The sequence below is a fragment of the Nycticebus coucang genome, chromosome 3 (assembly GCF_027406575.1).
Source record: "Nycticebus coucang isolate mNycCou1 chromosome 3, mNycCou1.pri, whole genome shotgun sequence".
NCBI lineage: Eukaryota > Metazoa > Chordata > Mammalia > Primates > Lorisidae > Nycticebus > Nycticebus coucang.
The window spans coordinates 10,753,988-10,765,857 of NC_069782.1; the positions used below are offsets into that span (position 1 = coordinate 10,753,988).

General features: G+C 52.5%; 1 protein-coding gene across 2 annotated transcripts; it reads right to left on the bottom strand.

Moving 5' to 3' along the window:
* Positions 1 to 892: 892 nt before the first annotated feature.
* LGALS1 (galectin 1) lies at positions 893 to 5,019 on the bottom strand. 2 transcript variants are annotated; one of them, XM_053584031.1, is made up of 4 exons: positions 4,886 to 5,019; positions 3,538 to 3,617; positions 1,324 to 1,495; positions 893 to 1,092 (listed from the first exon to the last, which is right to left on the bottom strand). In XM_053584031.1, the coding sequence occupies exons 1-4, from the start codon at positions 4,892 to 4,894 to the stop codon at positions 946 to 948; spliced, it is 408 nt and encodes a 135-aa protein (XP_053440006.1). In that variant the 5' UTR covers positions 4,895 to 5,019; the 3' UTR covers positions 893 to 945. The 2 variants fall into 2 exon arrangements, with proteins under 2 accessions (XP_053440006.1, XP_053440005.1); XM_053584030.1 differs by having other exon boundaries at positions 4,880 to 4,979.
* Between the last annotated feature and the right edge of the window lie 6,851 nt (positions 5,020 to 11,870).

Consider the following 11,870-nt stretch of genomic DNA (forward strand, 5'->3'; position numbering starts at 1 on the left):
GGCATTGTGGCACATGCCTGTAGTCCCAGCTACTTGGGAGGCTGAGGCAAGAGGATTGCTTGAGCCCAAGAGTTTGTGGTTGCTATGAGGTACAAGCCAGGGCACGGAGTGAGACTTTCTCCCCCCACCCCAAAAAAAAGATACTGCAGGAGGGGACTGTTCTGTCCACTGACTGAGCATTTACTACAGTAAACTTGGTCTCTGGCCAGATAAGGGCTGGCAGCCACTTCTCTAACTCTAAATCCCTTTCTTAGCTCAGGCAGGCAAATGAGAGAGGCCTGGTTATTTTTTGCTCCCCTTCCGTCTCTTCTGCTGTGGTATGAATCCTTGTCTCTTTCCTCATTGGTTTCATTTATGCAACATCATTTGAGCACCTACTATGTGCTGAGGCCCATGGGCTAAGAGCAGTTTTGGGGCAAGGCCTGTTTTTTTTTTATTTTTTTTTTAGAGACAGAGTCTCACTTTATGGTCCTCGGTAGAGTGCCGTGGCATCACACAGCTCACAGCAACCTCCAACTCCTGGGCTTAAGCGATTCTCTTGCCTCAGCCTCCCGAGTAGCTGGGACTACAGGCGCCCGCCACAACGCCCGGCTATTTTTTGGTTGCAGTTCAGCCAGGGCCGGGTTTGAACCCGCCACCCTTGGTATATGGGGCCAGCGCCTTACCAACTGAGCCACAGGCGCCGCCCCAAGGCCTGTTTTTTTTAATTCAGTGCTCACTGAGCCCCCTACTGGGTGCTAAGCTCACTGCTTGGCCTGGGGGACTCAGGGGAAGAAGACATCATCGGAACTTAGAAGATACACATGGAGGATGCAATTGGAAGTAAAGGAACGGGCTGGGCTGGGCCTGGGGACCCCTCTTAGACACATACATGCACGATTCTGGAGGCTGATTCAGGAAGAGCAGAGGCAGCTGCCTTTATTGGGGGTCACAGGCCAGCTGACTTCAATCAAAGGCCACACACTTGATCTTGAAGTCACCATCAGCTGCCATGTAGTTGATGGCCTCCAGGTTGAGGCGGTTAGGGAACTTGAATGTGTAACCATCTGGCAGCTTGACGGTCAGGTCTGCCTGGTCAAAGCTGATGCACACCTGGGAGTGGAGAAAGGCAGTGAGCTGAGACCACAGGCCCTCCCAAAAGCCTTTTCTCATGTGCCCTGACATAGTGCCAGCTCCTGGATGGCTTGGAAAGGGGATGACACTTACAGGCTATCACATAGCCACAGAGGGTAGGGCAGATGGGGCCTAGGTCTCTAGCCGTTAAACACAACCTAGCACCAGCCCACTCAGGGCCCTACCCCTGGCTCCCAGACCCTCACCCACCTCTGCGACACTTCCAGGCTGGAAGGGAAAGGCAGCCTCCCGCTGCTCAGCTCCCCAGGCCCCGCCGTCCTTGCTGTTGCACACGATAGTATTGGCATCCCCGTGGGCATCAAAGCGGGGGTTGAAATGCAGGCACAGGTTGTTGCTGTCTTTGCCCAGGTTCAGCACAAAGCTGGGGGACAACAGAGGGCTTGAAGTCACCCTGGCCAGTGCCAGCCCCCTTGGACTGGCAAGTCCACCACTGAGTACCCTATGAATGCACCCAGCTGAGAGAACTCATTGAACAGGGAGATGAGAAATCTGGAGTCGGGTGGCGCCTGTGGCTCAAGGAGTAGGGCGCCGGTCCCATATGCCGGAGGTGGCGGGTTCAAACCTAGCCCCGGCCAAAAAAAAAAAAAAAAAAAAAAAAAAAGAAAAGAGAAATCTGGAGTCTAGTTCTGGCCCTGCCACCTACTTGCTGTGTGACCTTGAACCAGTCCCTGCCCCTTACTTCCCGTCAGTTTCCTTGTTTGTGCCACAGGGGCTGCACAGGAAGGCTCTCTAAGGGTCTTGCTGTGCTGATGGCCCCAAACTCTTGAAGACATTAGTGTCCTAGTCCTTTGGGTCAAGTTTAGAGACTCCTTCTGAGGAGAGTCTGGAAGAGCAAATGTCCTGTCTTGTACATCCCTGTGTCCCTGGTGCCTAGTACAGAGTGGGGCACACAGTAGATGCTCAATAACTGTGGGGTGAGGGCAGGTGCAGTGGCTCATGCCTGTAATCCCAGCACTCTGGGAGGCCTAGTTGGGCGGATTGCTTGAGCTCAGGAGTTCGAGACCAGCCTGAGCAAGAGCGAGATCCTGTCTCTAAAAATACCCTGGTGTTGTGGCGGGCGCCTGTAGTCCCAGCTACTTGGGAGGTTGAGGCAAGAGAATCACTCAGAGCCCAAGAATTTGAGGTTGCTGTGAACTATGACACCACGACACACTACCGAGGGTGACAATTGAGACTCTGTCTCAAAAAAATAAACAAGGGTGGCGCCTGTGGCTCAAGGAGTAGGGCATCAGCCCCATATACTGGAGGTGGTGGGTTCAAACACAGCCCTGGCAAAAAACTGAAAAACAAAAAACAAAAAACCAAATTAAAATAAAAAACTGTGAGGCAAATGAAGAAATAATAATAATACATTTGTTGCCCAGAGATAATAGCAATAATGGACAGTGCCTGTGGCTCAGTGAGTAGGGCGCCAGCCCCATATACCAAGGGTGGCAGGTTTGAACCTGGCCCCAGCCAAACTGCAACAAAATAGCCTGGTGTTGTGGCAGGCGCCTGTAGTCCCAGCTACTCAGGAGGCTGAGACAAGAGAATCGCCTAAGCTCAAGAGCTGGAGGTCACGGTACTCTACCCAGGGTGACAGCTTGAGGCTCTGTCTCAAAACATTAAAACAAAACAAACAAAAACAAACAAACTAAGGCCTGGTAAGGTTGGTTGACTAGGGCGGCGCCTGTGGATCAGTCGGTAAGGGGCCGGCCCCATATACCGAGGGTGGCGGGTTCAAACCCGGCCCCGGCCAAACTGCAACAAAAAAATAGCCGGGCGTTGTGGCGGGCGCCTGTAGTCCCAGCTACTCAGGAGGCTGAGGCAAGAGAATCGCTTAAGCCCAGGAGTTGGAGGTTGCTGTGAGCTGTGTGAGGCCACGGCACTCTACCGAGGGCCAAAAAGTGAGACTCTGTCTCTACAAAAAAAAAAAAAAAAAGGTTGGTTGACTAGCCCAAGGTGACACAGCCGCTGAGAAAATAAACCATCTGGCTGAATAGATGATGACTGAAGGACTGAAGGCCTGAATGAATGACCTGATGCAGGAAGGAGGGACTCGCAGGGGAGGCAGCGGTGGCACCCCTCTCGTTCCCTCCCCGCCCTCCCCAGCCTCAGGTCCGGCCCAGGGCCGGAAGGAGCTGGGTAAGGTAGATGACGAGGCGACAGCTGGTTTAGTTTAAGAGGCTCCAGCTGGGAGGAAGGGGGGCGACTGTGGTAGGGGCGCCCAGACCTCGCGGGGAAGTGACTCACCCTGAAAACGCAGCAACGGGAGCTGGCCATTAACCCCCTGCCCGCCGGGGAGGAAAAGCGGGCTTCACGAGCCACACCCGTCCCAGACGCGTGGCTGGACCTTCCGGCTCTGAGCCATCCCTCTACCCTAGCCGTTCACCTCCCGGTTTCCGTCCGGTTTCCGTCCCTCACCTCTTGGCGTCGGGGGCCACCTCGCCCCGTACTCTGAGGCACTCCCCAGGTTTGAGATTCAGGTTGCTGGCGACCAGACCCTGCGCAGACAAGACCCCGCCCAGCCGGGTTAGAGGACAAGGGCTCCGCTACTGCTGCCTGCAGTGTCCTGGAGTGGTTGCTGGTGGGAGTGGGGTTGTTCCCACCCTGATCTCGCCAGGCCAACGGGAAGCCTGGGGGACAGGACTGAGCTGCAAGCTCTAGCCTCTGATTATATGGGTGGTCCTGGGAAAGTCCCTATTCTCATCAGGGTCTGTTTCAGTCTATAACAGGGGACTCTGGTTCTAGAAGACAGACTCTAGGAGATTTTGCAGATCAGCTTGGGGATTTGGGATTCAGAGTGACCTGGAAGGTGGGATGCAGTGCCCCATCACTTCCCTTAGCAGACAGAATCAGGCTTGGAGTGGGGCAGCAAAGTCACACTGAATAGAGGGATTTGCTCTTGTGCTCCGGAGTAGAGGCCTGGTGAGAGGCCCAGGGGCTAAAGAGGACAGACACCCTGAAAACCAAACCCCTCTGCAGAAGTGAGTGACCAAGCGTCGGAGCTGCAGCCAGCTTGGCTCAGAGTTAAGACTGAGCAGACTGCAGGGCACTGCTACCCACTGGCGCCTGGGGAGAGTGGGCAGGAGTTAACTGGTATTAGTGGTTCCTTCTGCCAGAAACTTGAACCCTTCCCCTGGGGGGCTGGGGAAGCTTCTTAACTCCTTCTCCCTCCCTTACCACCCACTTCCCAGCTTGCCAGTGATGGGGGGTGGGGAGGTTCTCCCTAGCCCCTACCTACCTGACTAACCTGGACATAAATTCCCTTCACCCCTACCCCAGGAAGGCCCATCCTGGGCAGCCTGCCTCAGGTCCTGGCAACTTTTCAGAGCTCTCTGGAGCAGAGGGGGATGACTCTGCCCGGGCCTGGTGACTGGGGACAGCTGCTGGGGGGAGGGGAAGGAAGGTTCTTTGGGGTGAAGTAGGGGAGGGGACAGTGGTCTGAGTGCCACCAAAGTCCCCCCGCCCCGTTGGCCACACCCTTCCCACTCCCACTTCTCAGAGCTGCAGAATGTCAGCTCTTGGTACAAATAACTGTGCTGCCTGACCCCGGAGGAATCCAGAAGGTTCTTAAGTCAGAGAAGGCCTTGGGGGACCATGGCACCCCCCTCCCATTTTACAGATGTGGCCACTGAGGTCCACAAAAGAGGAGGCACTTGTTCAAGGATTCACAGCTGGGACTCGAATGTGGCTCCTGATCTCCCCAATCTCCTCTAGCAGTCTGTCCCACCCTATCCCCTGGAGCTTGGGGTGGGGTCCCTACACTCACACAAGCCATGATTGAAGCAGGAGGATGTTCGAGGACGGGTGCACCAGCCGTCTGAAGATCTGAAGACTCCACCCGAGAGACAGTCCAGCCTCTCCCACCTTTTTAACAAGACCGGACCCTGTGAGTCCCGCCCCCTGGAAGCTCAGCCAATTGCAAGTCAGGACAGTGATGGGGGCCACGGGAGGCGTAATCAATGGAATTTTGAAGCCCGTTCTGGAGCAGAGGTGACCAATCAGAGCGGCTACTCGCCCCTGCCGCCCCGCCTTCATCTTAGCCACGCCCATATGGTTCAAGCTCCTCCTATTCGGCTCCCCCATCCTTCCCCACCCCCCATCCCAAAATTGTGCTGCAGCAGAGATTGGGGGAAGCCAGTGGAAAATAGTTTCAGGATGAGCTAGGCCTTAGAGTTGGCGGGAAGGGGCCCAGGTCCAGGAGGCTGAGCTCAGGGGTGCCCAGGGAAGATGGCTGAGGGGGTGCAGGGTCTTATAGGGAATTAGATGAAGCCAGAGGAGGCCGGTCAGGGCCAGGGCGTGGCTCCCGCTGTGTGCCTTTGTCCAGGCAGAGGACCTTTTTACCACACGGCCCCAGCCCCACCCGGACCTCCCCCGGAAGCGGGGACTGTGGCTGCAGCGCGTGCTCCTCAGCAAAGCTAATGAAAGCCGGGCAGGGCGCCAGGCCTGAGGCTGCAGGCTTGCTTCTAGCCCCAGGCTTTGGCCACGCTGAGGGGCCTGCAGGTGATTTCAAGGAGCCCAGGCCTGACAGCTTCTGTCTGTCTGTTAGTATGGGGTCTGGGAGGTGCTTAGGATAGGCTAGGCCATAAAGGGTGGGGAACTGGCTCAGTGCGCCCCATCCACTCTTTACATCCCCCTTTGAGATGGGATGCCTTTTTGCATCCATTTGGCAGGTATTTTACTGAGCACCTACTATGTGCCTGGCCCTGGGCTGGCATCAGAGGATTCAAAGATGACCCCTCCTGGAGCCTGCTATCAAGGAGCCCATAGTTGGGGTGGAATCTGACTCCACTGTTATAACTAGAAGTAGCATGATGATGGCTCTAAGTCAAGTCATGAGCAAACATCACAGTGAGATGGAGACTCAGAACATGCATAAGGTGTGTGAAGTATCCAGGGCATCCAGCATGGGCACAAGCTCAGGAATGAGAAAGTACAGGTCTGGGGAATGGTAAGCCCTGGGCATGGAGAGAAAGGGGGGGGTGAGGCTGGAAAGCCAGCAATGCCTGGATCATGAAGGGCATCATGGGCCAGGCAAAGGGCTTGGATATTGTTTTACCCCAGGGTGCTGGGGAGCCACAGAAGGTTATAAGGAGTGTGAACTAAAATAAAATCTTAAGCCCCCTCCTCCCCAGTGACTGATTGACTGGATCCCCTCTTGGCCAAGAGGTTCCCAGACTGAGTTGTAAGCCAAGAGAAAGGAGATCAGATGTCTCATCATGCCCCCCATTCTTAGAGATGTCCTCTGTGACTCATTAACAGGACTAAGGCTACCCAAGAGGTACCTGCAGGTCCTCAATATACATAACAAACTGCCGAGTCAGTCTGATACTTTCTCTCCAATTAACAGAACCTTCATCTTGAGCATTCCTTTTCACTGACTCCTAGTCTTTTTTTTTTTTTTTTTGAGACAGAGCCTCAAGCTATCTCCCTGGGTAGAGTTCTGTAGCCTCACAGCTCACAGCAACCTCCAACTCCTTGGCTTAAGCAATTCTCTTGCCTTGCTGAGACTACAGGTGCCTGCCACAACATCCGGCCATATTTTGTTGCAGTTGCCATTGTTTAGCTGGCCCAGGGTGGGTTCGAACCTGCCAACTTCAATGTATGTGGCTGGCACCGAAACAACTGTGCTATGGGCGCCAAGCAGACTCCTAGTCCTCTTTTTTTTTTTTTCCTGACTCCTACTCTTTTTTTTTTTTTTTGTAGAGACAGAGTTTCACTTTATTGCCCTCGGTAGAGTGCAGTGGCGTCACACAGCTCACAGCAACCTTCCAACTCCTGGGCTTAGGCGATTCTCCTGCCTCAGCCTCCCGAGTAGCTGGGACTACAGGCGCCCACCACAACGCCCGGCTATTTTTTTGTTGCAGTTTGGCAGGGGCTGGGTTGAACCCGCCACCCTCGGTATATGGAGCCGGCGCCCTGCTCACTGAGCCACAGGCACCGCCCGACTCCTACTCTTTTAAACAGAGTCTAACTCTTTTCAGCAAACTGTCTAAAGAACTTTAGACCCACCCATAATCTCTGAGCCCACACTACCAGATGTCCCACCTTTTTGAGCCAAACCAATGTATGTTTTCAACATAGTGGTTTATTACCTCACCTATAATCCCTGTCTCCCTAAAATAGATAAAACCAAACTGTAACCCCACCACCTCCAGTCCACTTGCTCAAGGCTTCTTGGGCATGTCTCCAGGTCATGGCTCAGAATAAACCTCCTTAAATTATTTTCCAGAGTATGGCCTTCCCATCGACAGGAGAGTGAGTACTGAGACCAGATTTAGGCTGTAGGGAAGATCACTGTAGCACTGCAGTTGAGGATGGATATGAGGGGTGGTCATCTCACACTCAGGACCCTGGTAGAAGGGGCAGGGGAGCACGCCAAGGGGAGGGGCTTGCTAGGGGAGCTGTCAGGGAGGCAGTCTTCTCCACACAGCCATCCCCTTCAGAAACTGCCAGCAGTAAAGAGGGAGGAAGATGTGGTCTAAGAGTGACTCACATCTGGAGGCCATACCAGAACTCCCACCCTGCCCTACCCTACCTCCATAGCCCCCTCCAACACCTGCCTCCCAGGCTTTCTCCAAGATGACTAAAGCCCATCGTGGTAAAGAACGAGAGGGGAGCGTGCAAGGCTGCAGGCAGACCCAGAGAGGGGGCTGTAAGCTCCTTACCCCTCCTACCAGACCAAGCAGCTACCTAGGAAACCAACCACAGCAGTTTCATTTTTTCCTCCAGGGCCACCCCAAAACCTCAATCATAGGAAGGGGTGGGTGGGGCCCAGTGTGGCCCAGCCCAGTTCCATGGCCTTTCCCCTGAGCTTTCCTTCTCTGCCAGACCAAGTTGGGGACTGCAGGTGCAGTCCTCCACTGAGGACCAGAGGTGATTCAGGAGTGGTCCCTGCAGGACTGCCATCAGGCAGGTAGCACTGGCTGTCCCAGCCCAGCAGTTGGACTTGCAGGGCCTCAGGAGCTGCTCGTACATCCTTCCCCCAACCTGGAAATGGGCCTGGCACAGGGAGTGTTTGCCATTGGATGGAGGGACTACTTACTTCCTCTCCAGGGTCTGGCCTGCCTAGGTATGGCAGAATGGCTTGGTGACAGGTCCCCAGAAAGGCTATGCTCGGCTCGGTGCCCATAGCACGTAGTTATGGTGCCAGTCATATACACCAAAGCTGGCAGGTTCGAACCTGGCTTGGGCCAGCTAAACAACAATGACAGCTACAACAAAAAAAAATAGCCAGGCGTAGTGGTAGGTGCCTGTAGTCCTAGCTGTTTGGGAGGCTGAGGCAAGAGAATTGCTTAAGCCCAAGAGTTGGAGATTGCTGTGAGCTGTGATGCTACAGTACTCTACAGAGGGTGACATAGTGAGACTTTGTCTCAAAAAAAAAAAAAGAAAAAGAAAGGCTATGTTCTCCTACAGTATCCTACCAACTCACTTCTCCCTGTCTGCCTCAGTCTCCCCATCTGTAATTTGGAGAGACCTCCTGCTCTCTCTTGCTCTACACAAGGCTGATACAGGGTGTAACTCAGATCTCCTGTACTAAATAGATGATTTTTTTTTTTTTTTTGAGACAGAGTCTCACTCTGTTGCTCAGACTAGAGTGCAGTGGCATCACAGCTCACAGCAACCTCAAACTCCTGGGCTCAAGCCATCTTCTTGCCTCAGCCTCCTAAGTAACTGGGACTACAGGCACCCACAAAGTCTGGGTAGTTTTTCTATTTTTAGAAAATAAAAATATTTTTTGCCTGCTCAGGCTGGTCTCCAACTCCTGAGCTCAAGGAATCCTCCCACCTCGGCCTCCAAGAATGCTAGGATTACAGGAATGAGCCACGACACCTGGCCAGATGATTATTTTTTTTCACGGAGGCTCCCTCGTCTCTTCCCAGGCCAAGTTACCTTTCTGGGGTCCTGGCAGTACCTCTGGGAGGCAGCTGTCTCACCTTCCACTGGCTGCCAACTTGCCTTGGCTGGGAAAGGGAGTCTCTCCAGATTCTAGTAATAGGAACTTTGATTGGGGGTGGCGGGCAAGGAGAAGGTGCATCACGCTTCCCCTCCGTGTCCTCAGGGCCTCCTAGTGGTGGCACCCACTTATCTGCCTGGCCTGGTGCCTGGCGCCTTGCTTTCATACATTATCTTATTTCATCTTCACTTACCCCTACTTTGTGTCTGCCAACTGGGTTGAACTGCACAGAGAAATGTAGCTGCAGTTAGAATCAGGGGAAGAGATGCAAGTTCTGACTTTGGGGGTGGTTGGTGCTGAGGGTCCTTGGCTTCTCTCAACCTGTTTCAGGCGCGGAAGGCGGAAATGATGTTACCCACTCAAGTGGCTGCTTGACAGATTACAAGAGGTATAAGGAGAGGCTAGATGTTAGTGTTCCCTTTGCAACCCCCAAAGCCAAGGCCCTCCATCCTGGGGATTCTCTTGTCCACTCACTGTCCTGCAGTACAGGCAGTGAGCTCTCTGGAATTCCTCTGTCCTTAGGCTGAACCTTGGCTGCTGCCATGAGTAATGAGCTGAGCTCATCCAGACAGGATCCAGCCAGTTTTGCTCTTCCTGGCCTGTGGACTCCCACCGTGCCTGGATGGAGCTGTGCCTCCTTCAGCTGTTGGTGGTGGAAGGGCTGCTGGGCTCACCAACGTGGGGATGGTCAGAGCCAGCTCCACGGTCCTAAATGTCAAAGCAGAGAACCCCAAATACTGTATCTGACTTGATCCCCCATTTAATGATGCAATTTAATGACACAGAAACCAGAGAAAGTGGCTACTTGACCAAGGTCACCCAGGGTGCTAGGGCTGGAAGCCCTTTCATCTGCTGCATCAAAGATACCTGAGCTTGGAAAGCTACCTTTTCCCGCCTGCTCATGAAGGGGAGGAAGGAGTGGTAGAGGTAGAGACATCTGCCCCTGGCAACTCCAGGCCCTGGTCCAGCCCCACTGTGCCCCAGCCTGCTTGCTCTTACTTCGTTTGTTCTCCCCTTTCAGCCTTTTTCCTCCTATCCAAGCAGCTCCCTCACCACACACCTGTTACCTTCCCACCTGGTGTCCACGCCTTCTGACTATAGGCTCCAACCCTCCTCTGGGACAGTGTCATCATCTCAAGTAAGGTCTGGGTGGGACCTAGACTCTTTTATGTACTAGCCCTCCAGGCCTCAGGCCTGAGCCTTTAAAATGCTTTTAGTATTCTGTTTGAAAATAATTAGACTCACAGGAAGCCCAGGGCTTTTTAAGAGCTTAGGAAATATTTGAGACCTGAAGGGAAAAATGTATTGGCTCCAAAATATTAAAACTGCAAAGCTAAAATTAATAAATGTTTACTGTACTTACACTTCATGAAAGATTTACTTTAGTCATAAAATGTCATTACATTTGAAAACAACTTTGTAAGTTCATTTTTTGTACTATAAAAGTGTTTCCGGGTGGTGCCTGTGGCTCAAGGAGTAGGGCGCCGGTCCCATATGCTGGAGGTGGCGGGTTCAAACCCAGCCCCGGCCAAAAGAAAAAAAAAAAAGTGTTTCCAAGTATTCCTAGAGGTCAGTCAGTCCTGATTAGGTCCCAGTAGCCAAAGAATGCCCAATAGTATTAAAATAATTTGAGGGCGGTGCCTGTGGCTCAGTGAGTAGGGCGCTGCCCCATATACTGAGGGTGGCGGGTTTAAACCTGGCCTTGGACAAACTGCAACAACAAAAAAATTAAATAAAAAGATCAGAGTTTAAAAAAAAATGAAATAAAAGAATTTGAAAAGTAAATACATATTTAATGTAGAATGTGGAGGCCAGGCGCAGTGGCTCTCACTGTAATCCTAGCACTCTGGGAGGCTGAGGCGGGTGGATTGTTTGAGCTTATGAGTTCCAGACCAGCCCGAGCAAGAGCGAGACCCCTGTCTCTACTAAATATAGTAAAAAACCAAAAAACCAACAAACAGTAACAACAAAAAACCTAGCCAGGTGTTGTGGTGGGTGCCTATAGTCCCAGCTACTTGGGAGACTGAGGCAAGAGGATCACTTGAACCCAAGAGTTTGAGGTTGCTGTGAACGATGATAACGCTGTAACATTTTACCAGGGTGACAGAGTAGACTTCGTCTCAAAATAATAATAATAAAATATGATGTGGGTAGACTTTATTGTTTTCTATGATATGCCTAAGGCCTGTGTATCAGCAGGGTTTGTGACTATCAAGTAACAGAAAACTCAAAGAAAACTGCTTTAAAATTAAGGAAAACTCAATTTTTTTTTTTTTTTTACTGTAATGAGAAGTCTGGAGCCAGGTGGTTTCCATGGCAGGTTAATACAGTGGCTCCGGGAAATAATCAAATATCTAGGTTCTCGTGTAATCCTGGATTGTGGCCATCCTTGCTGTTAGGTGATGCAAACTGAAGAATTTGGGGCAAACTGCGTTAACATTTGTAACATACTCTCAAATGGTTCAGTTAAAAAATATAGACTACAGCCAGGAGAGGTGGCTCAGACTTGTAATCCTAGCATTCTAGGAGGCTGAGGTGGAGGATGGAGATCGATTAGGGTCAGCAGTTTGAGACCAGCCTGAGCAATAGCCGGGCGTTGTGGCGGGCACCTGTGGTCCCAGCTACATGGGAGGCGGAGGCAGGAGGATCGCTTAAGCCCAGGAGTTGGAGGTTGCTGTGAGCTGTGATGCCACAGCACTCTACCCAGGGCGACAGCTTAAGGCTCTGTCTCCCCCCCACCCCGAACCAAAAAGGTCACATGACTCAAGGTGGCCAATAGCTGTGTCCCATTCCCATG